Source organism: Lynx rufus, unplaced genomic scaffold, assembly GCF_022079265.1.
Source record: "Lynx rufus isolate CCGP_SWC_20201006 ecotype Redwood Valley unplaced genomic scaffold, mLynRuf1.p SCAF_21, whole genome shotgun sequence".
Taxonomy (NCBI): Eukaryota; Metazoa; Chordata; class Mammalia; order Carnivora; family Felidae; genus Lynx; species Lynx rufus.
In genome coordinates, this window is record NW_025814836.1 from 25,430,289 (window position 1) to 25,457,781 (window position 27,493).

General features: G+C 44.4%; 1 protein-coding gene across 1 annotated transcript in view; it reads left to right on the forward strand.

The window, feature by feature from the left end:
- ADAMTSL3 (ADAMTS like 3) overlaps positions 1–27,493 on the forward strand; it is a 347,278-nt gene that overhangs the window by 150,366 nt on the left and 169,419 nt on the right. Inside the window, exon 6 of the mRNA XM_047086812.1 lies at positions 2,906–3,032. Within this exon, the coding sequence (XP_046942768.1) occupies positions 2,906–3,032 (127 nt within the window). The remainder of the gene's footprint in view (positions 1–2,905; positions 3,033–27,493) is intronic.

Below are 27,493 nucleotides of genomic sequence, written 5' to 3' on the forward strand. Positions count from 1 at the left end.
TTCACATGCTTTTTTTTTGGCTGTAAGTTTTGGATGAACTGTCACTTGAAAGAAAATTCTAAAACGAATGTAAGTGCTCAGGGAGGTACTTGCTTGCCTAAGATCTTACAAGGCGCTAAACACTCTTCAAAACAAGCCCATCCTAGCTCCTAAACCCACACCCTTTCTGGATGACCAGATAGAGAGTGGTGGTCATTCTCATGAAATGCAGGGTGCTCAGGGACATGAATTGTGAGGACAGAGCTTGGCTCGGAAACAGTGTTTCTATAACTTCATGGTAGAATTATTCCCCTTGGAGAACGTTGCATGAACACAAGTTACTCATTGATTGAATCCCAACCACGCAAGTGCGTTTCCAAAATCAATCACCCTTAATTCGTTCCACATGTACTTGTAAATATTCATATAATTGCCTGTGTGACTCAGTTCTTTGTGGTCCGTCTGCCGGTGTAAAGATGGGGAAGGTGTGGCATGGTGTGAAGATTCTGGGATCAGTCGACCTGGTTTTCAGGCTCTTCCTGATGATGCTATTTACCAGCTGTGTGATACTGAAAGGCCAGTTGACCTCAGTAACATTCAGATGCCTTATTTGGAAAATAGGGGTAGAAGACATCACCCGAGTCATCAGGTTGCTGTCAAGATTTAATGAAATAATACGTGTACGGTGCTTGGCATGATGCCAGACATGTGGCAGGCATTCGATAAAAATCAAATATTACCATCATTCTTTCATTATTAGCTTGAGAAAATCATCTAATCAGGATGAGAGGATCTCAAAAGCCTTTGGAGTTAGCTACTCCTCAGATAATTTAATCCCCGCACCAGTTTTCCCATCCTGCCTAGCTCCCGGTTGAATACCTGTTCTTGGAGAACCCTGGCTTCTCAAACTTTCCGATATTGAACTAAACTTAGGCTTAAACCTGTAGCTTTCACCATTTGGAAACACAAAGAACAGATGTAAACCCTTGCCTCATGACAGCCCTTTGTGAATTTAAAAATATCTTTAATCATGGGCTTTTCCTTAAACTTCCTTGGAACTTTTCCTACCTCTCCCTGAAACTTTTATTTGATCTTTCTCCTTCCCTTCAGCACCGAAACTTTGGAAGGAATCATCTATAGATGTGGTTTTAACTCCCTCCAGTTTTATTTTGTCTTCAACACCTTGGATACAGTGTCTGATTCAGCAGCTCCCCATGCTGGCGGGGGGGGGGGGGGCGACATGCCCAGGAGTCAAAACGAAATGAAAATCAGAGAAATGATAGAAGGGACCCTTTTTTATTGAGCCTTTTGAAATGTTCTAATCCCTGTACTGAGAGTTTGTACATACATTTTCTCATTGTATCCTTACCAGACCCTATGTGACATATGTATTATTATTTGTATATTACTACTCATTTATTTTTTATTTTTATTTTTTTATTCTTGAGAGAGAGAGAGGGAGGGGCAGAGAGAGAGAGAGCGAGAGAGAGCAATTCCCAAGCAGGCTCCACACTCAGCACAGAGCCTGATACGGGGCTTGATCCCATGACCCTGGGGATCATGACCTGAGCCGAAATCAAAAGTCGGACGTTCAAATGACTGAGCCACCCAGACGTCCCTCTTATCTCTATGTTACCTATGTTACTCTTGAGGAAAATGGGTCTCTCGAGAGTTTGAATTGTTGGTCATCCCGCATCTTGGAAGCATTGGTGGGGCTGGGCAGGGAGCTGTCTGCCTCCAGAGCCCCTGCATAAACACCAGGTATAGAAATACAAATAAAGTTGAGTGAGTGTAAGGAGGGTAGAGATAAAATCTCTCACTACGTAATATCAGCGGGCACATACTATGTAGAAGATGTATTTGTAAAATAAAAAGAAACGTGGCATAGCCCTTTGCCTCATATACAGAAGCTCACAATCGGGTAAAGCCCCACACATGCACGCACACACAAATTGCTCACAAAAATAATAAGTCACAATTATGAGTAAGGACTAAAAGGTAGCAGTATAGGCATATGCGGTGAGACATCTCTCCCATTCATTCCTTTCTTGCATTTAAAAATGGTTTATAGGGGCGCCTGGGTGGCTCAGTCGGTTAAGCCTCTGACTTCGGCTCAGGTCACGATCTCAAGGTTTGTTGAGTTCAAGCCCAGTGTCGGGCTCTGTGCTGACAGCTCACAGCCTGGGGCCCGCTTCGGATTCTGTCTCCCCTGCTCTCTCTGCCTCTCCCATGCTCACACTCTGTCTCTGTCTCTCAAAAATAAAGAAACATTAAAATAAATAAATAAAAATGGTTTATAAAGATACGTACGTAGGTATAACGGCAGAGGAAGGACCCAAGGTGTGGGTATAAGTAACGATAAACAGAAGGAGATGTAAAGATATACAATAGAGCGATGGGTATGTATTGATGTTGAGATAGTGTGGAAATGGAGATAAGAACAAAGAAAAAAGTGTTCAGAGCAAAACGGTGGCCCAGAAGGATATAGCGGACTTCAGGATGGCAGTCGTTTTGGGGAGAAAAGGAGAGAAAAGGACCAGAGTAGGGTCAGAGGAGAGAGGGGAGGGGTGGGGAGCCGGGTACCCAGCGGAAACAGTATCTCTAGGGTTCCGGTCAGTTTATATACGTACAAGTCTATGACTCAAATTAAAAATATACATTAAAAAAAATGAGTAACAATGTGCAGGGAGGGGCCGCGTCGGTTCCCCCCCTTTCCATTAGATGGGGGGCGCGTAAGAGCCCCCCCCCCAGCCCCCCAAGCGATATCCTGCAAGGCTTTACGGCTTGCATAGTTTGCAAACTCTGTCCTCGTGGAGGAGAGCCCCCTCCTGAATCCAGGAAGGCTCCCACCGGGAGGATGCTTCTGGAAGTGTCTAGAGCTGCAGCCCCGCGTTCTCACGCTCCCGTCGCCCGCTTCTGTCCGCAGGCGGTGGGCTGCGACCGGCACCTGGGGAGCGGCGCCCGCGAGGACAGCTGCGGCGTGTGCGCCGGCAATGGCTCCACCTGCAGGCTCGTGCGGGGACAGTCCAAGGCGCACGTTTCTCCGGAGAAAAGTAGGTCTGACCCCCGCGCCGCTGCACCGCCCCTTGCTGGACACCTTTTCCTCTCGCTGAGCTGCTTCGGCGGCGGAGAGCGCTTCCGACCCGTGCTCCGCAAGTCCCATTGCTTCCGGAAGGTGTCTGTCACATTCTCGGTTCGGTGAACTTCTCTGAGACCCCCGGTTTCTTTGAATCTTTACCGAGACAGGTTTTTGTTTTTGTTTTTTTTAAGATTTGCCATTGTTTTAAGGTAAAGCACGAAGTAGTAATTTTTTTATTTGCCTCCCATGCTTGCTAACAAGGTAGAGAACACAGCCTTGTATTTCTTACCCCATCTTTCCACACCCTCTCTTTCAGTGAACCACAAAAGTCACCTGTGCGTTTTTCCGGTTGGATGTTGGTCTTTTCCGCCAGCGTTTGTTACGTCACGAGTATGAACCGCTTGCCTGTTAACTTTCAATTTTTTGGTGATACCTATTTTATTTTTATATTAAATATAATTTATTGTCACATTGGTTTCTGTACAACACCCAGTGCTCATCCCAACAGGTGCCCTCCTCCGTGCCCATCACGCACTTCCGTGACACCTATTTTAAATATTGGCTTCGGTTTGTCGTTTGGCTTTCAATATTGTTTGTGTTTTTAGGATCGATAGTTTCTAAGTTTTACGTCCTCAGAAATTTTCATCTTTTTTTTTTTTTTTAATCTCAGTGATGTCTGCCTTTTGTAATCCCACGATTTGGGAGTCAGTAAGCATTTTGGGTAAAGGGCCAGGTAGGGTTTTAGGGCTCGGCAGGGCGTATATGTTCTGTCTCAACTACTTAGCACTGCTGTTGCAGCACCGCCCCCCCCCCCCGCACCCCCAGACAAGGCCGAAGCACAGAGCATGGCTGTGTTCCGATAAAGCTTTATGTGCAGGGGTAGCAGTTCAAGCTAGACTTGCTGTAGAAGTCAGCCATGGAAACTGGGCGTAGCGGGAAGTACCCCAAGGCCCGAAGACGACCATGGCAGCAAGCGACAGTGATGGGAGAGGGCCCGAGGCCGAGTGGCCTGCCACCTGTTACTGACTGCAGGAGGTGGGGAAAGCCGGCGCCTTGAAGGAGGTGCGGCTGGTGACCCACGGGCCAGTCTGTTACATCCCTGCCCCCTTAGCGCGCATCCCGGCGGAGAAGAGGTTCCGCCAGACAAGCTGGTGCCCAAGCAAGTGAAAGCTTGGAGGGCGGAGGCCGCTCTTCTGATGCCAGAGAGACGCTAAAGCCGGACTGCTCGGCCGGTGTGCATCTAGGGACCTCAGCCCTGAACGTACTAGCAAGGACCCTTCCCAGAATACCACGCGCAAGAATTGCTGCTCGCCCTGGACAGCCCCCATCGTGGGTGCCGTTATCCTAGGTTTCCTGCGTCTTATTACGGGTCAGAAAGCAGACCCCCTGGAGGGGACCTTGTTGAAGTCTGGAGGGGTAACCCGCCCACCCCCCTCAGCGGTGACTGTTTCGGAGGCCGCAGCGATGTCCTGCTCTCAGATCCTGCTGGGTGTGTTCTTCCTGCTTTGGACCCACGTGGTGCGACAGCCATCCAGCCCAGGCCTGGGGCCACGCCCTCCACCTCCCAGAGCCTTCCTCCCAGAGCACCTGCTCACTGTTTTGTGTCTTCCCCAGCGTTTCCTAGCTTCTAGTCTCCATGAGCACCTTTATGTTGCAAAACCTTCTTTTTTTAAATTTGAGAGAGAGAGAGAGAGAGAGCGTGCACACACAAGTGGTGGAGGGGCAGAGAGAGAGGGAGGGAGAAAATCCCAAGCAGGCTCCGTGCTGTCAGCACAGAGCCCAACACGGGGCTGGATCTCATGAACCCTGAGATCACGTCCTGAACTGAAATCAAGAGTCAGATGCTCAAGCGACTGAACCACTCAGATGCCCCTCAAAATCTTCTCTTATAATTACAGTCCTTATGTCCTAGTGACATTATCCTTTGGTAAAAAGGCTTGCTTTTCAATACTTTGAATGCACATTAGACATTCATAACAAAGCAGCACACTTTGGTTTTAAAGCTTTTCTTTTTCCATTTTTAAGTAAATCTATATGTGTATAATAGATAATATAGATAATAGACATAGATATTTCTGATCAAAAAAACTAGACTTGTTATACATTCAGGAGATTAAGTGTCATCTGTCTGGTATTTAAGCAATGTCTAAACATCTAAAAGAAATATATAAGCATATATCCAAATATATAGAAAAAAATGAAAATGAAATCAAAATGGCTTATAAAAAATTAGTTAAACTCAAAACAGGGTAGGAATGGAGGGGAAGATACAAGGCATGCAGAAATTTTATTTATTTTTATTTTTACTTTAAGTTTACTTATTTATTTTGAGAGAGACAAAGAGAGAGAGAGAATCCCAAGCGGGCTCTCTACTGGCAGCACGGAGCCTGATGTGGGGCTCGAACTCATGAACCATGAGATCATGACCTGAGCCAAAATCAAGAGTTGGACACTTAACCAACTGAGCCACCCAGGTGCCCCCAAGGCATACAGAAATTAAAAAAAAAAAAAAAAAGAGGAAACACACCTTATTTACAAAAATAGGTGGCAGGCTGAATTTGACCCCCAGATTGTAATCTGTAAACCCTGCCTTAAAAGGAAAAAATCTATTCCTGTGTATTTTCTGCCAGCACCCCTATGGTTCTGTTTTCCTCACGTAAAACCTTCCATTCGTTTGAATTTATTTTGATGTAACTTATGATATAGGGATTTTACTTGTTCTCTGCAGGTGGGAGAACACCATGGAAGGGTGTAGGGTGGGGAAGATTTTCCAGGTGGGGGAAACCCAGAGTTGGTGCCATGATGCTCACGAAAAGCCTAGGCGTTCTTGAGAAACTGTTAACGTGTTGCTCAGGCCTGAGTCCTGTTCCGCACTGGACGGGATGAAGGAGGAGACAGATGGCATTCAGGAGGCAATCATAAGGGCCTTCCTTGTCGTGCTGCACACGTCACTTAGGTGGAAGTTAGGCAGGGGAGTGACGTGGTTAGATTTGTGTTTTAATAAAATAATCTTAGCAGCATGTCGAGGCTGGACTACCTGTTAGGGGAGCCTGGAGGCAAGGAGTCCATCTGGGAAGCTTTTTGTAAATGCTTCAAAACTACTTTTTGTAGATAGAGGGTGTTTGAGATAATGAGGCCTTAGTCCAAGGAAGTGTGATGGGAGACAGACCAGAGAGATCTTTAGGACGTAGAATTTGCAGAGTCCGATAATCCTTGGAATGAAGACCACAAGAGAAAAGAAGAAGCGAGGCTGATTCCAGCTCCCAGCCTGAGCGGAAGGGTGGATATGCTCGCTGTTCGCTTGGGTGAGGGATTCACGCAGAGGAGTCCCATACCGACAATAAAGCTCACCTCCTCGGATTTTCCTTCTCTTGGGAGATTTGGCCCCATGAGTATTAAATATGTCAGAATCTTTCTGGTACCTTCAAAGAGATGTTGATTGTATTTTGTTTGGGGTTAAAGGATTGATCTGAAATACTCCAGTCCAGGGGCATCTGGGTGGCTCAGTCGGTTGGGTGTCCAACTTTGGCTCAGGTCATGATCTCGTAGTTCACGGGTTCAAGCCCCACATTGGGCTCTGTACTGACAGCTCAGAGCCTGGAGCCTGCTTTGGATTCTGTGTCTCCCTTTCTCCCTGCCTGCCTCTCCCACCCCTGCCCTGCACTCATCTTCTGTGTCTCCAAAATGAATAAACGTTAAAAAAAAAAAAACTAAAAAATGAAATATGCCAGTCCATTGTTGTCTGGTAGCAAAATCCCCTTATTGGTGGTAAATAAATTAGGTAAGTCCACCCAAAGAGAGTGTATAGAATATATCCCGAGGCTAAGAATTGAATCCTGGGGAGCACCTGATGTCAAGGCGTTTAGCCAGCAAAGAACTTTAAAGGAACCTGAATGAGAGAAGATAGAAAGAATAGGTAAATGCAGGACTTCGCAAAAGCAGTATCATGGACGCCAAAGGACTGAGTATTTCCAAAAAGGAGGTGACGGTCAACCATGTTAACCGCTACTGTGATACCAACTGGAATAGGAGTCCAACATGTGCTCTTTGGCAATTCAAAGACCACCCGTGACCTTAGCAAGAGTGGTCTCAGTGAATTTCAACAGAAGCCAAAGCCTGACTGCAGTGGGTTGAGGAGTGAACAGAAGTGACCAGAGATTATATAGACAGAGGATTTACCCGGGACAAAAGGAGGGTGCACACCCGTGCCATGTCAGGAGCTGGATAACTATACAGGCAGGGAACATGGACAGGAATTAGCAGTATTCTAGAATATTGGATTTTTTTTTTTTTTTGGTACTGTTCATTAAGAGGTGAGAGTCAGCTCTGGAAGAGCAAGGGCTCTCAGAGACTTGAGAGTGTTCCCATCAAAGAAAGGAGGGGAAGGAACTTACCAAAGACAGTAAAAAGCTAGAGTGATCTCTGTGAGGGCTCCCTGAGATGGGGGACCATGAATTCGTAGAGGTTCCCACCGGTGGACGTCATGAAGGAGCTGGCTTTGAGCGGTGGTGCACCAGTGAGGAAGGCTTTCTCCTACATACCATGGAAAACCCAACTTACAAATACAGGACGGTCTGCAGTAGACAGCCAAGGTTGGAGAAGCCGTTCCACTGTGTCTTTAAGGAACCAGACTCGTCTCTGTCTCCTTCATCGTCATCATCTGCATCATCATCCTTAGAGTGTGGCTTTCGTCTCTGTCAGTGCAAAGTCACTGTTCGACATTCACACCCATCCACACCCAGACAATAAAGAAGGTAGTGCAAAAACCATTCCTCGAATGCAGTACCCTTTGTTCAGGAAGGGAAGTCCTCCCCGGGGAGGGCTGCCTCATCACCCAGAACTGTGGCCTGCACACACACTGGCTTCTACAGAGCTGGGAAACCACAGATACAGCTTTCCACCCATTCCGTTATTACTGATATTGATACAGTGCTTTCGAATGCCCGGAATTGTCCTCAAGCATGGCGTCCCACTTAGTTCCACTACCCCCCTTACGTGATAGTTTTGATATCGTCAAACCCACCTCACCGATGAAGAGACTAAGGACCAGAGATGTTAAGGACCATCTCTCATAACTAACTACGAAAGACACTGTGGGGAAGTGGCTAAGAAGTTGGGTTCTGGAGGGCCAGACAGCCTGGGTTTAAATCCTGGGTTGGTTGCTTACTACTGTGTATTTTGGTTTTCTCATTTTAAACTGGAAACAGCAATAATACTGCCTTTGTAGAGGTGCTGTCAGGATTAAGTAAATCAATCGTGCTGAGCATTCCAAATAGTGTCTGGCACCTAGAGAGTGCCCAGTGAATGCTGGCAGTGTTTTTATTAGAAATATGACTCATTTGGGTACCAAAAGATGTCACACCTCTCACGTACATTAAATGTAAATGTGAATATTTATAAACAGATGTCCAAATCAGCAGTCAGTCGGTCTGGGTGTTGTTGTTGTTGTTGTTGTTGTTGTTTTTTTTTAATTAAATTTTTTTTTACATTTATTTATTTTTGAGAAACAGTGAGACAAAGCGTGAGCGGGGGAGGGGCAGAGAGAGAAGGAGACACAGAATCTGAAGTGGGCTCCAGGCTCTGAGCAAGCAGTCAGCACAGAGCCCGATGCGGGGCTCAAACCCACGAACTGTGAGTTCATGACCTGAGCCAAAGTTGGACACTCAACCGACTGAGCCACCCAGGCGCCCCATGGGTGTTGTTTTTAAGAAAGCTGCTGATGGGGATGGAGGGGCACCTTGTCAGAAGTGTCAAGGAAGACTGAGTTGTAGGAGACAGTAGCGCTGGAGAGGAAAGATTCAGATCAGGGGGAGACCGTGAGGAGCCAGGCTGGACTGGGAGGAGTTAATCCAGGACGGCTTTTGGACTGGAAGTGGGGAAATAATAGCTCGGGTGTTGGGGGAGCACCTAGAGTTAAGCACTGGCTTTGAAGAGCCTGGAAATCTCAGCAGAAAGAGACTCCATCTTGTCAGGGTCCAAGAGTGATTAGAAATCGCGGTAATTCTAATTGAACCAGGGTAGACACTGAGTGAAATTGGGTCAAGAAACCAGTCTTTTGGAGACATGAGCCGAGGAGGCTCTGAAATGCGAAGGGATGGGATGGGGTACAGTTTCTCACTCTTGGTAAGGTAGAACAGATTCTCTCTGTCTCTCTCTCTCTCTCTCTCACATTGATTTCGGTTTGTGGATTAGGGATCCCTATGAGACTGTATTGGAAATCGTGTAGTTTTTTCTCCAGGAAAATGCACTTGTAACCCCAACGCCCAAATTTGCCATTCTGGTTTGTTTTGGGGGGGTGTCTCAGACCCCTGTGCCAGTTCAGGACATTCCGGGTCAAAAGCCCCTAAAAATCTAACCGTTTTGATTAGTTTCTACAAAGAAAGGGCAACCGGCATGTAGGGACAGATTGTCCAGCACGGCGGGTGAGGTGACGTGCTAAAGGCAGGGGCAGCCAGGATGTAACCCAGCTCTGTATGTTTGTGCCTGGGCTGCGGGGCAAGTGAGCAGATTCCTGCCTGCGTGAAAACATGCTGCTTCTCGTCCTTGACTTTCATTACAGCCCCTTCAAGTCTGTTACTGCTCTGAAACTGGCCAGCTGAAGCCGTTCTTGGCCGGGATTTTCCGTGGGCCATATGGAAGCACTTCCCTATAATCATGCTTTGTGTGAAAGAAATGTGGGGAGTGAAGCCATGTCTCTCCCCAAGTGTGCATCTCCGGGCCTGCGGAGTCCACGAAGTTCCTCCGTCCTCCCCTTGCCAAGCAATCATTCCTGTCTTCCTTGGGAGCCCCACCGAGCGGTGGGGGGAACACGGCCGTGAGACGCCATTGGCACAGCCTCACTCTGGACAGAGTGCTCAAGGTTGCTCGCACACTGTCATTTCCACCAGGCAGCGAGGCAGATTCAAGGTCTAAGCGCCCAGAGCCAAGACTTTCGCTATGAGAAAAATCCGAAATCAGTCCAGGTCCAACACATACATTTCCTGTTCCACGGGGCAAGGGGAGACGCTCAGCTAACGATGGCACAGAGAGCTTTGGAGGTTGGAACAGGGAGGCAGAGGCCACTCGGTGTCGAAAGAGAGGAAACTCCGTACACAGAGAAGCAAGCACGTCTGTTTGGAGTCTTGGTTTGGACTCAGGGGGCTCCGTTGTGTTTCTAGATTTGTCCATGATTTGGGTCTTGTCCACATAAAGGCACACGTGGCCTAAAGGGGAGTAAATAAGCTTAGCTTGTCCAGTCTGGGCTCTTTGTACGTTTTTACCTGGTGCATCTAAGCCTCTTGACACGGGGATGTCCGAGGCCGACCTGGAACGCCAGCATTTCGCTGAACTTTTGGTGTCAGGGCAATAACCGCACCCTCTTGCCAAACATCCTGTGCTTGATCCTGTTAAGCACATCCTATCTCCTGATGGAAATAGAATCCTGGACCTGGCTTCTTATTACGAGGACATTTTCCCTTTGACTGTCGCTTCCTAAAATAACCTAGAAACCGAACTCAGTCCGTAACAGGGAAGACCGCATCAGCTGTGACGTGGTCAACAGACCGTCTGCTCACATCGTCTCTTTCTGCCTCCCCATTCGTCTTTCCAGGGCAAGATGCTGACCGATAGTGTTCCTGTACCAGAGCTGTGTGTGGTTGAAGGAATATTTCAATCTAGCCCCCCACTGTTGTCATGGGATATTGCCCCCCATTTATTTATTTTGAGAGAGGCGGGGAGGGGCAGAGAAAGAGGGAGAACGAGAATCCCAAGCAGGCTCTTGCACGGTCAGTGGGGCTCGATCTCACGAACCATGAGACCGTGACCTGAGCTGAAATCAAGAGTCAGACGCTTAACCGCCTGAGCCCCCCAGGCGCCCCCTCCCCATTTAATTCAAGGAGAGATGGCATGGATTGGTAAATGGATCTTGAGACTGAACACCTGGGGCCCGAACTTCCCGCTGCTTCTGGCTCTGTCACGCATGTGTTCGTGTGTGTTCTGTGTCCTCTGCATGAGGAGAAGCAAGGGCAAAATGATACGCAGCCTCCGTTGAGAAGTGCTGTCGATTCTGCTTTTCACGGAGCGCTCAGACTGACCGTGAATCCCCCAGCCTAAAACCTCCCCATGGATTGCCTTCCCACTTAGGCTAAAATGCATACCTTTCCATGACCTTCTGAGTCTTGCACGGCTGCCTCTGTGTCATGTCACGTGTGCCCTTTGGCCCCTCATGCACGAGGCTCCAGTCTTACTGTCTGGAAGATTCTAGAGTGCCGAGTGCCCTTCCTGTCACGGGCTTTTGCACTGGCCAGTCCCTGGGCCTAGCATACACTTCCCCTGGCTCTTAACATGGTTGCCTCTTTCTCCACCTTGAGCTCAAGGGTCAGCTCCTCAAGGAGCTTCCTCTGACCAATCTACCAGTCTGCCAAGCTCTTCTCTTCTCTTTTTACTTCCTGTTTGGCCTTTATGAGGCATGTCCTAGGAGCTCAATACGTGTTGAGCTAACGAACACAGGCACTTTGCTAGAGACGATTCGGCGTTCCGTTATGGTTTCAGTGGGACTCAATAATTGTGCAACAGAACTGGCCTGGAAGCCAGAGACTGGGGAATAACCTCAGCTTGGTTGCTCACTCTCCGTGATCTTAGGCAGAACCACAGGGCCCTTGGCTTTTTCATCTGTATACTGAGAGCCTTAGCACAGATGATTTCCAAGACCTCTTCTAGCTCTGGGAGTCTATTAAGTATTTCTGTAATTTATTTCTTGTTTTAAGAAAAAGCAGATCTTGGGATGGAATGGAGATCGTAGAAATAGACCCGGGATCTTATATAAAGACATGTTCCAAAGCTTTAACGAAAAGGTTCAACAGAGGTGGCTTACGTTTATTCTTAAAGGGCCCAGGAAGTTTTCCATACGCAAGGGAAGTGAGTTGGTTTGTTGAAGTCTCCTCGAGTCTCCCGTGAACCACTGCTTGGGAACCTTTTACATGCTACCATCACGACCTGCGTGGGAGGGATTTTGTGTACGCGCTGAGCCCCTCACTGGCGTGTGAGCTCATCGAGGGCCTTTCACACCTGGCCCAGTACCTGGCACCCGATGTGTTCGCTATAAGGGTGTATTGACTGGCCTGGAACAGGATTGCATAACCCAGTTAGACCAGCTGCCCACGTGAATGGAAAGCGGAAGCAGCCTATTGGTGGCCAAGCCCTGTCACACCTGGCGTCACCCAGGAGAACTGACATCCACTAACCATGGAGTGCTCTGGGATCATTAAGAATAATAATAATTATCGGGACGGTAATAATAACAGGGGTCTCCATAGGCTGCACACTTATTTGTGGGTGCTGTGCTGAGTACTTTTATGTATGATACGGTTTATTCCTCACCATAACCCTACAGAGTAGGTACTATTTACAGCCTCCCCTTTGACAAACATGGACAGTGACCCAGGGGCTCAGTGAAATGCAATGCCTTGTTCAAAGTCTCACCCCAACAAGTCAGTGCCCCAGCGGGTCTGACTTCAGAGTCCATGTGCTCCCCAGCCTCCTGAGAGGTCTTCCCAGATGAGCAAGAAATGTGCACTGAGGTCTAGAGGGATGGGGTCGGAACACAAGTAGCACAAAAATGGAAGCAAAGGCTGCCTCAGCCAACCTGCCCATCGTCCCCCCGTCAGAGCCCGTGGCTCGTACTGCTGCATGCACATCAGGACCCTCTGGGGAACTTGGTCTGCGTTCTAGCCCTCAGGCCCTACCCTAGAGTTTTGGGGGAATAAATCTGGACAGTTCCATGTCGCCAGAGTCTCCAGGTAGTGACTCTCATCTGTGCCTCTGGTTAATGCCTCTGCTTTTCAGCCTCTGACGTCCCTGCAGTGCAGGAAAGATCATTTTCCCTCTACCCTTCCAGGTTCTTGGTTCACAGCCCCTAGTAATAAGAAGACAGAGTAACAGGAGAAAAAGAAATTTAATTACGTGCGTACATATGGGAGCCCCACAGAGACAGGAGACTCAAAGAAGTGGCCAAAGCGGGAAGCTTTTCTACCTTTTAAACAAAGGAATGATAGATTCGTGGAGCATTGACAAGACAAGGGGATTGGGCTGTGGTAGTAAATGGTGAAGTAGTTACAAGGTTTACCCATGAAGCCTCCTCAGTCCTCAGTTCCCTGTCTCTGGAGAGAAAGCTGCTTCTAACCCCCTGGTCCAGGGAGGAGACCTTTCTCACAGGAGATTTATCTTGTGCATTCAAGAGGACAGAGGAGGGGCAGAGCGTCCCTCCTGCACCTGCTACTTCGCAAGTACCTTTAAATCAAAGTAATCAGTATGCCGGGGCGCCTGGGTGGCTCAGTCAGTTGAGCGTCCGACTTCGGCTCAGGTCATGATCTCACAGCTCGTGAGTTCAAGCCCCGCGTCGGGCTCTGTGCAGACAGCTCGGAGCCTGGAGCCTGCTTCGGATTCTGTGTCTTCCTCTCTCTCTACCCCTTCCCCGCTCACGCTCTGTCTCTCTCAAAAATAAGTCAACATTAAAAAAATTTTTTAAATAATCAGTATGCCAAAGTGGCGTATTTGGGGTGACATATCCTGCATCCCGACATCCCACCAGAATCAGTAGGCAAATGACCATTTAACCCCCACCAGGCTCTTGATTTCTTAGATGCAGTATAAAGGGCAGAGGGGAAAGTTATGCCAGGTTGCCGGGCAGCATCTGGACAGGAGGTTGTTGCCTGCTGCTTATGCGTAACGTAGCCCCCACCCCCACCGCGGCATGCCGTTCAGAGTGAGTCCTGGAAGTGAGCACGGGAGGGGACACTCGCAGGCACCCTGCCTGTCACCACGCTCTTTTGAGGGAAAGGCGTCTGAGGCCAGGAAAGAAGTGCAGCTCCAGGTTGGGAGCAGATGGTTGTGCATAGACACAGGGGCTGACAGCCGAGGACGCTCAGGTGCAGGTGCAGGGATACTAGACTCCCGTGATGGAGCATGGAGTTAGCTCACGGCAGGACCAGGGATGTCATAGCAGGGCAGGTGTGGGTACGAGAGGCCGTTTGTCAGCCTGCAGCTGGTTGTTCTTGCCAAATCAAGTCTCCAGCATGTCCCTTCTCTACATTTATTTATTAATTTATTTATTTAAGTTGATTTATTTTTGAGAAAGAGACAGAGCATGAGCTGGGGAGGGGCAGGGAGAGAGGGAGACACAGAATCAGAAGCAGGCTCCAGGCTCCGAGCCATCAGCCCAGAGCCCGACGCGGGGCTCGAACTCACGGACCGCGAGATCATGACCTGAGCCGAAGTCGGATGCCCAACCGACTGAGCCACCCAGTCGCCCTTCCTCTCTACTTTTAAAAAGTGGTTGTTGATTTCTGAGTTTGACTTTCCCCTGTCTTTGCTCCTGGCACGTCTCATTCGTCCCACCTCGAGCCACAAAAGGCAGCCTGGGTGGTCGTCCAGCTGCAAGACTGGTGTCTCCACACGCTGACTTTCCGGTCATTTGCCTCCTACAGCCCTCTACTGCACACACACAGCGGCAGGTGAACTTGAATCAAACCCGACTCCCTGACTTTGCAAAGTTATCGTCCCCTGCTCTGCACAGCGTCACACGACTACCCCCTTCTAGTGTAAAAGACACCAAGCAGCAATCAGTACGTGAGAGCGTTCACAAGCACCATCATTTCTCAGTTTACAGAATGCTTTCACGGCCACTGTCTCATTCGAAAGGAAAATAGGTATGCTTTCCAATTTTTCCGTAAGGTTGTTGTTATAATTTGCCTTAGCATTGATTGGGATGCCTTTCTTCCTTTTTAAAAACACTCCTTCGTTCCTTGGGAATGGAGACTGGGGGCGGGACGTGTGTGTCAGTTTTAGCCTAAAGAAACAGCTCTAGAGGGGCACCTGGGTGGCCCAGTTGGGTAAGTGTCTGGCTCTTGATTTTGGCTCAGGTCATGATCTCACAGTGCATGGGTTCGAGCCCCACGTCGGACTCCGCACCGACAGCACAGAGCCTGCTTGGGATTCTCTGTCTCCCCCTCTCTCTGCCCCACCCCTCAAAATAAATAAATAAACATTAAAAAAAAAAAAAAGAACAGAAGGAGACATAAATGTGCAAGGTCCAGAAAAGTAACATGTGAAATACCTGACAGAAAGTTTTGTCCAGCAGAAAAGCCAACCCACCAAATTAAGAAAATAACAAAACAAAACAAAACAAAAAAACGGGGAGTGGGAGTGAGGTTGTCAAAGTGAACATAAAACTTCTTCTCTTTTCCCATATTACCGTGGAACGGATAGTTTAGGTTGGTGCAGTTCTAGTTGGACTTCACTGTGAAATAAACAATCTGCTATAAATTACGGTCCTTCTGGGCTGACCCTGATGTTTATTGATTAGTTAATATTGTGTGGACAGTTTATTTCCCGTACATCTTGCTACTTAGTGGAACTGTGATCTGTAGCAGGAAATGAGACATACAAAAAATATGATGGAACAGCTGGGGTTGAGCTCTTATGTGTGGGAGGGAAATCCGTGGAAGCAAATTTACTGGATCCTTAGGTCAGCCCCGAGATTGCAAAACAAGTGAAACCCGTGAAACAGAAAGTCTGTGCTGCACAGGCTTCTGACGAGTGAGTTTGGGTTTACACAATTATACTTTGGTCTCACGGTAGAAGAGTTAAGAGTAACTTTTGGTTCTGACCTCAGCCCTAGTGCCTTGGAAATCTGTGATCTTGGCAAAGTCATTTCAACCTGAAAAAAAAAAAAAATCCAGTTCTCTGAACTGTAGAAAAGTTAACAAAATTTTTATTGTAACTGTATTAGAATAATGGAGGTAATTTATCTCAAGTTACCTGGCATCCTGCCTGGGGACGTAGTAAGTGCTCAGCGAAGTTTGAATAACTTACCCTTACCCAGCCCCTTCTGGTGGTTAGGTTCTCTTCTAAGCCCTGCGCGTAACTTACCTCATTGAACCTCCTCAAAACTCCCTTGAAACAAGTATGCTTATTATCCTTATTTTACAGATGCCTCTGAGGCTCAGAGAAGGCAAGAAACTTGCCCCAGGTCACACAGCAGTCCCAAGTGGCAGCACTGGTATTCCAACCCAGGTCATGTGGCTCCAGCAGCTGTGACCCTGACCCCCATCCATATGGCCTTTCCCGATAGTTTGTAGAGTAAACATAATGCAGGTGCCATTTAATGCGTGACAAGAAGCAGCCCTGGGAAATGGCCCAGTGAGTAGCAGTGTGAAGGATCTTCTACTCCAAATTTAAGAGACACATATCCCGATTTCACTCATATGTGGAATTTGAGGCACACGACAGATGAACATAGGGGAAAGGAAGCAAAAATAAGGTAGAGACAGAGAGGGAGGCAAACCATAAGAGACTCTGAAAGACAGAGAACAAACTGAGGGTTGCTGGAGGGGAGGGGGGAGGGGGGGATGGGCTAAATGGGGGATGGGCGTTGAGGAGGGCACCTGTTGGGACGAGCACTGGGTGTTACAGGCAAGCGATGGATCACTGGGTTCGACCCTTGAAGCCAAGACGACACTGTACGTTAACTAACTTGAATTTAAATGTTAAACACGTTTTGGAATGGTTCAAACACGGAAAATACTCAGCCAGAACCGGTAATCTGTCACCACCACCGCCGTCCCCACCGCCACCAAATCTGAGTGCTCCCAGACGTGGACCTATTGCCATCGTATTGTAGGATGGGACAGAGAAGGAGTCTTCCCTCCGTGCGCTACGTTCTCAACCGTTGGATCCTATGCCATTAGAAGGTGTATGTTAAAGCGGCCTCCGAGTCAGATCTGATTGGTGGTCTCTTTTGCAAACTTGTGATAAGACACGTTAAGTGGTCTGTATGTAGCGTGCCCGGAAACACGAGGATCAGCCTCCTTCCTCCTGCACCATCTCCAGCTCTGGGTGGCTCCAGACTGAAGGGGAATTGACCAGGAGGATTGTGATAGACCAGACAGACAAAGCATGATTGCCGTATTTATATCAGAGCGAGCAGAATTTCAGGCAAAAAAGAAAATAACAAAGGGGAGTACTTTAGATCCATCGGTAATCAAAAATCAGTTTTCAAAATTGCAAACAAATTGCAATCAAATTGCAAAATTGCAAACAAATTGCAATCAAATGCCGTTCCGTCAAAATATATAAAGAAGAAAAAAACCCTTTAAGTGTGTGAGAAGAAATTGGAAGAAGTAACTACTATGAGAAACTTTTTTTTTTTTCAACGTTTATTTATTTTTGGGACAGAGAGAGACAGAGCATGAACGGGGGAGGGGCAGAGAGAGAGGGAGACACAGAATCGGAAACAGGCTCCAGGCTCCGAGCCATCAGCCCAGAGCCCGACGCGGGGCTCGAACTCACGGACCGCGAGATCGTGACCTGGCTGAAGTCGGACGCTTAACCGACTGCGCCACCCAGGCGCCCCTACTATGAGAAACTTTGACACACAATGTAATTATTGTTACACGAACGGGTATTTCTGGACATTGCATTTGGAGGGAATATACTGTCTTTTCAAGCAGTTATGGGCCATTTAGAAAAACTGATTGTATGCTAGACTCCAGAGAAGATTGTGAAGAACGTCTCCGTAGAACAGAAACCACCCGAAGAGACCTCGCCCTGCAGCTGTGTGCAATCATGCCTTGCTGCCTCCTGTTCTGGAAGCACAAGGGTCTTTCTCTCCAGGGCTAATTAATCTCTCCATCTGTGTTCTGGATTCTAGCCCCTCTGCTTCCTCAGAGATCTCACGCCGCCCATGATCTCCTCTCTCTCCTCTATCCCTCCCTCTCTTCCTTTCCCATCAGGGTTAAAAGAGACCCCAGATTTCTCCCACTTTAAATGCAAGTATAATTTTTTATCCGAGTATAATTAACACAAAGTGGTATATTTCAGGTGTACAATATAGCGATTCAACAATTCTGTACACTTCTCAGTGCTCATCACGACAGGTGCACTCCTGGTCCCCATACCCTAGTTCACCCACCCACCCCCGCCTCCCTCCCCTCCGGTGGCCATCAGTGTGTTCTCTGTATTTTCGAATCTGGGTTATTTGTTTGTTTTGGTCTCTTTTTCTTTTCTTTGTTCGTTTGTTTTTCTTGAATTCTTGAATTCTTACATATGAATGAGATCATATGGTATTTGTCTTTCTCTGTCTGACTTTTCATTTAGCGTGGCACTCTCCAGCTCCATCCACATGGTTGCAAATGGCAACATTTCATTCGTTTTTATGGCTGAGTAATATTCCATTGTATATATATCGCCTCTTCTTTATCCATTCATCAATCAATGGACACTTGGGCTGTTTCCATATCTTGGCTATTGTAAACAGTGCCGCAGTAAACATAGGGGTGCGTATGTCTTTTCACGTTAGTGTTTTCATTCCCTTTGGGTAAATACCCAGGAGTGGAATTAGTGAATTATATGGTAATTCTATTTTTAATGTTTGAGGAACCTCCACGCTGTTTTCCACAGTGCCTGCACCAGTTTGCATTCCCACCAACAGTTCACGAGGGTTCCTCCTTCTCCATACCCTCCCCGGTACTTGAGATTTCTTGTTTTTGATTTTCGCTGTTCTGACAGGTGCACAATCGTCTCTCACTGTGGGTTTAATTTGCATTTCCCTGAGGATGAGTGACGTCAAGCAAGTATAATTTTAACGATTGTGTGTGCATCACATATAAAAATATAGGTATTTTAAATTCTCCACATCTTTCGCTGCTACCCTAATCTTTCACCTACCTTTACTGACAGCTTTTGGAAAAACTGCTTATACTTCTGCTCTGCTCTTTCATTGTCGCTTCACTTCTCAAACCACAGCCTCTTGTGCCCGCTACTAATTGAAACTGCTTTTACAAAGCCCATTGACATTTTTTTTTCCTAGTGCCATGGAGGTACTATTGTACTGTTGGTACCTCCCTCCTCAAAGTCCTCTATCTTACTAGACTTCTCACTGCATTTCTGGTCAAAGGTAGAGCTCTGCCATTTCTGCAGGAAAGGTGAAGCCATGCTGACAAGTTTGTGACCGTGGCACAGGCCTCCCTTACTGTCATCAGGACCGGCGTCTCCCCTCTCTCTGCCCCATATCAGTGCTACGCACAGCAGGGCTCACAAGCGTGCAGAATCGGCACCCCTGGGAGGCAGCGAGATGGGCACATTCTTGAGTTCCACCCTTTGCTTCTGGGTCAGGATTTCAATGGCTGGGGCAGGAATCTGTGCTTTAACAAGTCCTCCAGGTGCTTCTGGGAGGTACAACCCTATAAAAGTATCACCGAGACTTCCTCAGATGTATCGCGCTGTCCTGGAGAGTTACAGAAATGATAGGAGATAGCCCCTTGGGAGAAGGTGTTTAACACTGGAAGTACAGGTTTCTTTTCCCGTAATTCTAGGGACGTTAAATCCTTAACACTGGATTATAGGTTGTCCCCCATCCCTAGCTGTCCCCTGTCCCGGCTGCCCTACAGTGTCCGCTTCTCTCCAAGGTTAGTACTGTGAACAACTGGGGATTCGTTGCCTTCTACGCAGCAGAACATTTGTTCCCAGGTTTGAGCTCTTCTGGCTAAAATCACATGCCACGGGTTCTGGTCTGAAAGGTTTCACTTGAGTGTGTAACAGTCAGTGGGTGGTGGTTAGAGCACGCACGCACACACATAACGAATATCTGTAGCGCCAGCCCCTAAAGAATGGAACTGCTTTGGAGTTTGTGAGGTCATAGAGGGTGACTTACCTTCCAGAGTTTCTCCTTCTGTCCCTTTTCATATTTTTAGAAAAAAAATATTCCTTAATGTTTTAACTAATTAATTAAATGATACCATAATATTAAGTAATGTTACCATGAGTTATTAATATATGTTATACATAGTCAACAATTTCCCAGCACCCCAAGAAGAATACACAAAAATATGATAACATATCGGTGTTGTGACTGATTCATGACATGCTTACTTCCTTTGCCTGGATGCTGTAAATCTTGTACAGTACACAAATAGCACATGGTATATGCAATAAAAGTTTGTTCTGAAAATGCATGTAAATTAGAAGGCTTTCCCCGAGCTGACAGAAACCTATTCGGGCACATCACTTGGGCTGAGCACTCTTGCAAAATCTTTATGAGCTTAGGCTGTTGTGTATTATGAGTCGTGTTTGTCCTGTGTGAATAACATAACACAGACCTTCATGCACGTATGCATTTGAGAGCCATACAGAACCGATCATTAAATATAATTTTTTTTACAACTGAATTTTATCACTGAGGTTTTTCCTATTAGTTCTCAAAAGTCTGCTTTATCTTTTTAAAGTGATGGCCTAGGAAGATGTGCCATGATCTATTTAACCAGACTCGTATTAATGAACATTTAGGTTTTTTTCTTGGTTTTGCTATGCTTGTTCACCTTTGTACAAGTGTATCTTTGATGATATGTTTTTATTTTTCAAAGACACTGCTAATTTTTCCTCCCATAGGATTTACCATCATCTTCACAAACAGATTAAAATTTATGAGAGCATTTCACTTTCACTAATGGGATAAGTGAAATGTATCTTGTTTTCAGTTTGCATTTCTGTGATTACCAGTGAGTTGGGCATCTTTTCATAATCTTCTGGTCATTTTAATTCTTGGGGCACCTGGGGTGGCTCAGTCGGTTAAGCGTCTGACTTCAGCTCAGGTCACAATCTCATTGGTTCGTGAGTTCGAGCCCTGACAGCTCAGAGCCTGGAGCCTGCTTCAGATTCTGTGTCTCCCTTTTTCTGTCCCTCGCCTGCTAACACTCTGTCTTTGCCTCAAAAATGAATAAACATTAAAAAAATTTTTTTTAAAGAATCGAAAGATACGGGGCACCTCCATGGTTCAGTCGGTTGAGTGTCCCGAGTCTAGGTCCTTTCTCAGGTCATGCTCTCAGGGTTGTCATTCAAGCCCCACGTTGTGTATTATTGTCTTATTATTAATAGGCATTTTCTCCTATTTCTCCTTATGTTCCTATAGATTTTGCTTCATATATTTCAGTACCATTAATCTAAAGCACATATGAAAGTCATGATAGCTGAATTATTTCCTAGATTATTATGAAGTGCTCTTCCTTTAAATATCTAATGTGTTTTTCCCTTGAGTTAAACTTTGTCTGACAATCATATCATGATTTCTGTTTTATTTTTTTATATATTTTCCAGGGTATTAAGTTTAAATCTTAGACCTTTATTCTTCTAAATTAAGACTCTCTTTAAAAAAAAAATTGTTTATTCGTTTTTGAGAGACAGAGAGACAGAGCGTGAGTGGGGTGGGGCAAAGAGAGAGGAAGACACAGAACCCTAAGCAGGCTCCAGGCTCTAAGCTGTCAGCACAGAGCCTGGTATGGGGCTCAAACTCAGAACGGCGAGATCACAACCTGAGCTGAAGTCAGGTGCTTAACCGACTGAGCCACCCAGGCGCCCCTAAATTAGGACTCTTTAAAAACGTAATCACAAAGCCATTATTATATCTAAAAATTAACACTAATCCCTTAATATCATCAAATATCCAGTCTGTGTTCACTTTTTTCAGATCATCTCATAAATATTATAGTTTGCTTGTTCAGTTTAAATATGATTTCTTTTAGTTCTTTGAGCATATTTAAAATAGCTGGTTTAAGGTTTTTGTGTAAAATTCCAACTCTGGGCTTATTTAGATACAGTTCCTATTGGTTGCTTTTTTTTTTCCTGTGTATGAGCCATACTTTCTTATTTTTTTTTTGTACGTCTTGTAACTTTTTGTTGAAAATTAGACGTCTTCAATATAATGTTGCATATCTGGAAATCAAATTCTCCCCGCCCCACGCCACCCCTAGTGTGTCACTCTTGGTGGCTACTGTTTGTTTAGTGATTTTCTCGGACCCAATTTTGTGAGGTCTGTATCCTTTGTCCCATGTAGCTACTGAAGACTGTGCTCAGTTGGTTTAGCGGTCAACTAGTGATTGGATAGAGGCTTAAAATGTCTGAAATCAACAAGTCTTTGCTGAAGGGCTCTGTGTATGTGTGGAGGCACACAGTTCAACACTCAGCCAGACATCTGACAACTCTGTTATAACCTACACTTCCTTCCTGTTGCAGAGCCTCAAGGTCAGCCAGGGGTGAGAACGTAGGGCCTTTTCAGGTCTTTTCTGAGTATACTCACAGCCCTGACGTGCACATAGCCCAGCCTGTATGTATGGCCTTCTAGATTCCCAGGAATGCGATGGAGCTTTCCAAAGCCCCTTGTGGACATCTCTATTTCTCCAGATTTCCCCTTTAAGCTTTTTGGATAGCTTATGGTTTTCTTCAGCTGTTATCTACCACCTTGGGCAGCCTCAATGTTAACAAATTGCCTCTGATTGTTTTGGACAAGCGCCCCTCAGGAAAAGGCTGTTTGCACTGGGCAGGCCGCTAGGTACATAAAATAAAGACAGCTTTGTGAGTGAGGCCCTCCAGGGAACCACTGTGCAAGTCAAGCAATGACAGTTGAGAATTGGGGCTTTGAAGGAGCTCCAACCATATTCTGCCCCTGCAGCATCTTCCGGCATCTTCTGGGCTGCTGATTTTCACAGTGATAATGCTGTTGGTCTTTAAGGTTACAACAGAGGCTGAGAATGGGGAATATGGGAACAGGCTATTGAAAATGCCACAAAATTTGTGGTTCTTATCAGGGGATTTTCTTTAATCAATTTTTCTCAGATTTAAGCTCAGGCTTTGCTCTACAAGCCTTAAGTTACTTTCCAGAATTTTGAAACGGTGAATTCTGACAGTTTTTTCCTAGTATTTTCATGAAAGAGTGGCTTTCAGAGTCCTTACTCCATCATTTTTGCTTACGTATTCAAGTTAGTCTCTATATAAGGTCTGTATGTTGCATTTGGATGTTATGTCTCTTCGTTATTTTTTAATTAGAAGTATGTTCTTCTCTCTTTTTATTCTTATGTTTAATTCATTTTTCATTATAAGCACACCCTTCTATTTTTTTCCCTTGAGATTTATTTGTTAAGGAAACTGTTTGTTTGTCTAACAGGTTTTCCCATAATCTATATTTTTCTCATTACATTTCCATGATGTGGTATATTATGTTCCTTTGCACTATACATTTCGTGTGAATAGGTAGTTAGATGTAAAGGTTTGATCATATTCCGATGTATTTGCTTGTTCTGGTAAGAATAGTTTAAAGCTGGTGTTATGCATTTCCTATCACATCATATTAGGAGGCACATGATGCATGGTTTTCTGTCTTATTGTGATGCTATAGCCATCAGTGATAATTAATGTATAAATGATAATATTATGTAAGTGCTTCATTTATCAGCTTGGATACTTCTATAAAGAAAAACTTCACCTTATAAACTATTTGGTTTCCCTGAAGTGTAATTCGTGTGGAAAGGCATGGTAAATGCATTATTCTTTTGTTTTTATTTACCATTTTTCAAAATAATGAGTTGGCTTGTAGCATCCTCAAAATGTGACCAGTGATTTTTTTCCAGTGTTAGTATGAGCTTAAGGATTTAGACATATTTCATGTGATCCGCTCCATTGCAGTTATTATTCTTATTGTTCAAATTGTCACATTTTTGCCCAGTTGGATACTCTTATGTTGACTCCCTTTCATGTAATTCTAGTTCGGTTCACATGACTCATGTCTTTGAGAGCTCCCATACTTTTGTTATTCCATAGTGTTCTAGGATTATCTAGTTCATTTTCTGACCCAGACCTGGACGGAACCATTTCTTTAAAGACGCGCTGGTTCTTTTTAGTGGGAAATGGTATTTGGAGACACCATATGGATACATGGGTGTTCATTGCTACTGAGTTGGTTAATATTTTTTGGATTTTCAGGAGACAGACTACGAATAAATACTAGGGTGTATGTATATGTATGTAATATTGTATATTAATATATTAACCTTTTAATGAGTATAATATATATTAGCTATAAAATATCATTATAGTATATAATTAAATATTAATTAAAATGCAGGAAAAAAGTTTATTTAATATCAATACTTTCTGAATTTTGGGGGAGTTATAGTGTTTTTCCCCAGTTTTATTGAAAAGTAAATGGCAAAACATCACTGTATAGGTTTGAACCATATAACATGACTTACATATTTTGTGAAATGATTACCATAGAGGTTTAGCTAACATTCATCTTCTCATATGGATACAATAAAAAGAAAAGAAATAAGAAAAGGAAAAAGAAAAAAAAAATTCTCCTTGTGATGAGAAAATTTCTCCTATATGTTCTATATCACGGTTAGCTATCGTCATCATGCTGTACATTACATCCCTAGTCTTAAATTTCTTGGAAATGGAAGCTTGTACCTTTTGATCACTTTCTTCCAATTCCCCCTTCCCTCTCCCTCTGTCTCTGGTAATCACAAGTTGGATCTCTTTGTCTATGGATTTGTTTTTTGTTTTGTTTTGTTTTTAGACTCCGCATATGAGTGGAATCATACAGTATTTTTTCTCCATCTGACTTATTTCATTTAGCATTATGCCTTCAGGGTCCACCCATATTCTTGCAGATGGTAGGATTTCCGCATTTTTTATGGCTGAATAATATTCCAGTGTGTGTATATGTGTGTGTACACATACATTTATATAGACATAGACATAGAAATAGGCATAGATTGACTTATATCTGTTCATCTATTGATTTCCATGTTTGACTTTTGTAAATAATGCTGCAGTGCTCATGCAGGTGCAGATATCTTTCTGGGTTAGTGTTTTCATTTCCTTTGGATATATTCCCACAAGTGGAGTTGCTAGATCATATAATTGTTCTAGTTTTAGTTTTTTGAGGATCCTTCATACTGTTTTCCATGGTAGGTGTTACAATTTATAATCCCACCAACAGTACAGAAGGGTTTCCTTGTATCCACATCTGTGCCAGCATTTGTTATCTCTTGTCTTTTTATTCTGGCCATTCTGACAGGCATGAGGCGATGGCTCATTGTAGTTTTAATTTGTATTTTTCTGATGGCCAGGAGTGTTGAGAATCTTTTCAAGTACCTATTGGTCTTTCATATATCTTCTTTGGAGATATGACTATTCATATCTTTTGCCCATTTTAAAATTGGGTTTTTATTTGTTTGTTTTGCTATTGAGTTGTATGAATTCATTATAAATTTTGGATATTAACCCCTTATCAGATATATGGTTTGCAAGTATATTTCCCATTCCATAGGTTGTCTTTTCACTTTGATGATGGTTTCTTTTGCTATGCAAAACCTTTTTAGTTTGATGTAGTCCCATTTGTTTATATTTTATTTTATTGCTTGTGCAATAAAAATGTTGACAAGACCCATGTCAAGGAGCATCCATTCCTATGTTTTTTTCCGGAGTTTCCTGGTTTCCCATTTAAATCTCTTACATTTAAATCTCTAATTCATTTCAGGTTAATTAAAAAAAATAATCTTTATTTTTGAGAGAGAGACAGAGATCAAGCAGGGGAGGGACAGAGAGAAAGGTGGGGAGACACAGAATCCGAAGCAGGCCCCAGGCTCTGAGCTGTCAGCACAGAGCCTGAGGCGGGGCTCGAACTCACAATCTGTGAGATCATGACTTGAACTGAAGTTGGATACTTAACCAACTGAGCCACCCAGGTGCCCCATTTCAGGTTAATTTTTGTTAATGGTGTAAGATATCGGTCCAGTTTCATTCTTTAATGTGTAAAAATCCCATTATTCCAACACGTTTATTGAAGAGACCATCTTTGCTCCGTTGAGTATCCTGGGCTCCATTGTCAAGTATTAGTTGACTGTATGTGCTTGGGTTTATTTCTGGGCTCTTAATACTTTTTGTTGGTCTGTTTGTGTTGTTGTTATTATATACCACACTGTTTTAATAAGTGTAGCCTTTTAAGTCTAGCTTTGAAATCCGAAAGTTTGATGCCTCCTGCTATGTTCTTCCTTCTCAGGATTTCTTTGGCTATTTATGGTCTTTTGTGGTTCCATGTAAATTTTAGGACTATTTTTTCTACTTGTGTAAAAAATGCTGTTGGAATCTTAAAGGGATTGTATCAAATCTATAGATGGCCTTTGGTAGTATTGACATCTTAGCAATACTAATTCTTCCAGCCCATGAACTTAAGATGCCTTTAGATGTATATGTATCTTCAGTTTCTTTCATCATGGTCTCGCAGTTTTCAGAGTAGAGATCTTTCACCTCCTTAGTTAAATTGATTCCTAAGTATTGTTTTTGATGCTATGGTAAATGAGATCAATTTCTTTACTTTTTTTCAGATTTACTTTTAGTGTATAGAAGTGCTATTGATTTTTATATGCTAATTTTGTATATTGCAACTCTACTGAATTTGTTATTAGATCAACATGTTTTTGGTCATGTCTTTGGATTTTCGAGATAGTTAACACTTGAACAGCAATGGGTTTGAACTGCATGGGTCCACTTATATGTGCATTTTTATTTTGATAAATACAGTCCAGTCCTGTAAATGTATTTCCTCTTGCTATGATTTTCTTAATATTTTCTTTTCTTGAGCTTACTTTATTGTAAGAATGTAGTGTATAATACATGTATCATACAAAATACGCATTCATCAACTGTTTATGTTTTTGGCAAGGCTTCTGGTCAAGAGTAGGCTATTAGCAGTTAAGTTTTTGAGGAAGTTATAGGCAGATTTTTGATGGCGTGAGTGATTGGTGTCCCTAATCTCTGCATTGTTCAAGGGTCTTTATATAAAATCATGTCACTTGCAAATAGAGACAATTTTACTTCTTCTTTTCCAATTGTGATACCTGTTATCTCTTCCTTGCCTTACTACTCCAGCTAGCACTTCCAGTGCTGTGTTGAATACAAGTGGTGAGAATGGGAATGTCTGTGTTGTTCCTGATCTTAGAGGAAAAGCTTTCAACCTTTCACCACTGAACATGATGCTAGCTGTGGGCTTGTCATATATTGCCTTTAATATGTTGAGATATGTTCTTTCTATCCCTAATTTGTTAAGAGTTTTTATCATGAGTGGATGTTGAATTTGTTAGATGCGTTTTCTCTGTTTCTATTGAGATGATCATATGATTCTTTTCGTTTATTCTGTTAATGTGATGTGTATCACATTGATTGTATATCGAACCATCCTTGCATCCTAGGAAAATAAATCCCATGTGATTTTGGTGAATGATCATTTTAACATGCTGCTGAATGTGGTATGCTAGTATTTTGTTGACAATTTTTTCATCTATATTCTTCAGGGATATTGACCTGTAATGGATTTTTCTTCTTGAATTTTTACTTAGACAATTTACAAATAATGGCATTAAAATTTTTTCTTTCCAATATATATATATATATTTTTTAAATTTTTTTTTCAACGTTTATTTATTTTTGGGACAGAGAGAAACAGAGCATGAACGGGGGAGGGGCAGAGAGAGAGGGAGACACAGAATGGGAAACAGGCTCCAGGCTCTGAGCCATCAGCCCAGAGCCTGACGCGGGGCTCGAACTCACAGACCGCGAGATCGTGACCTG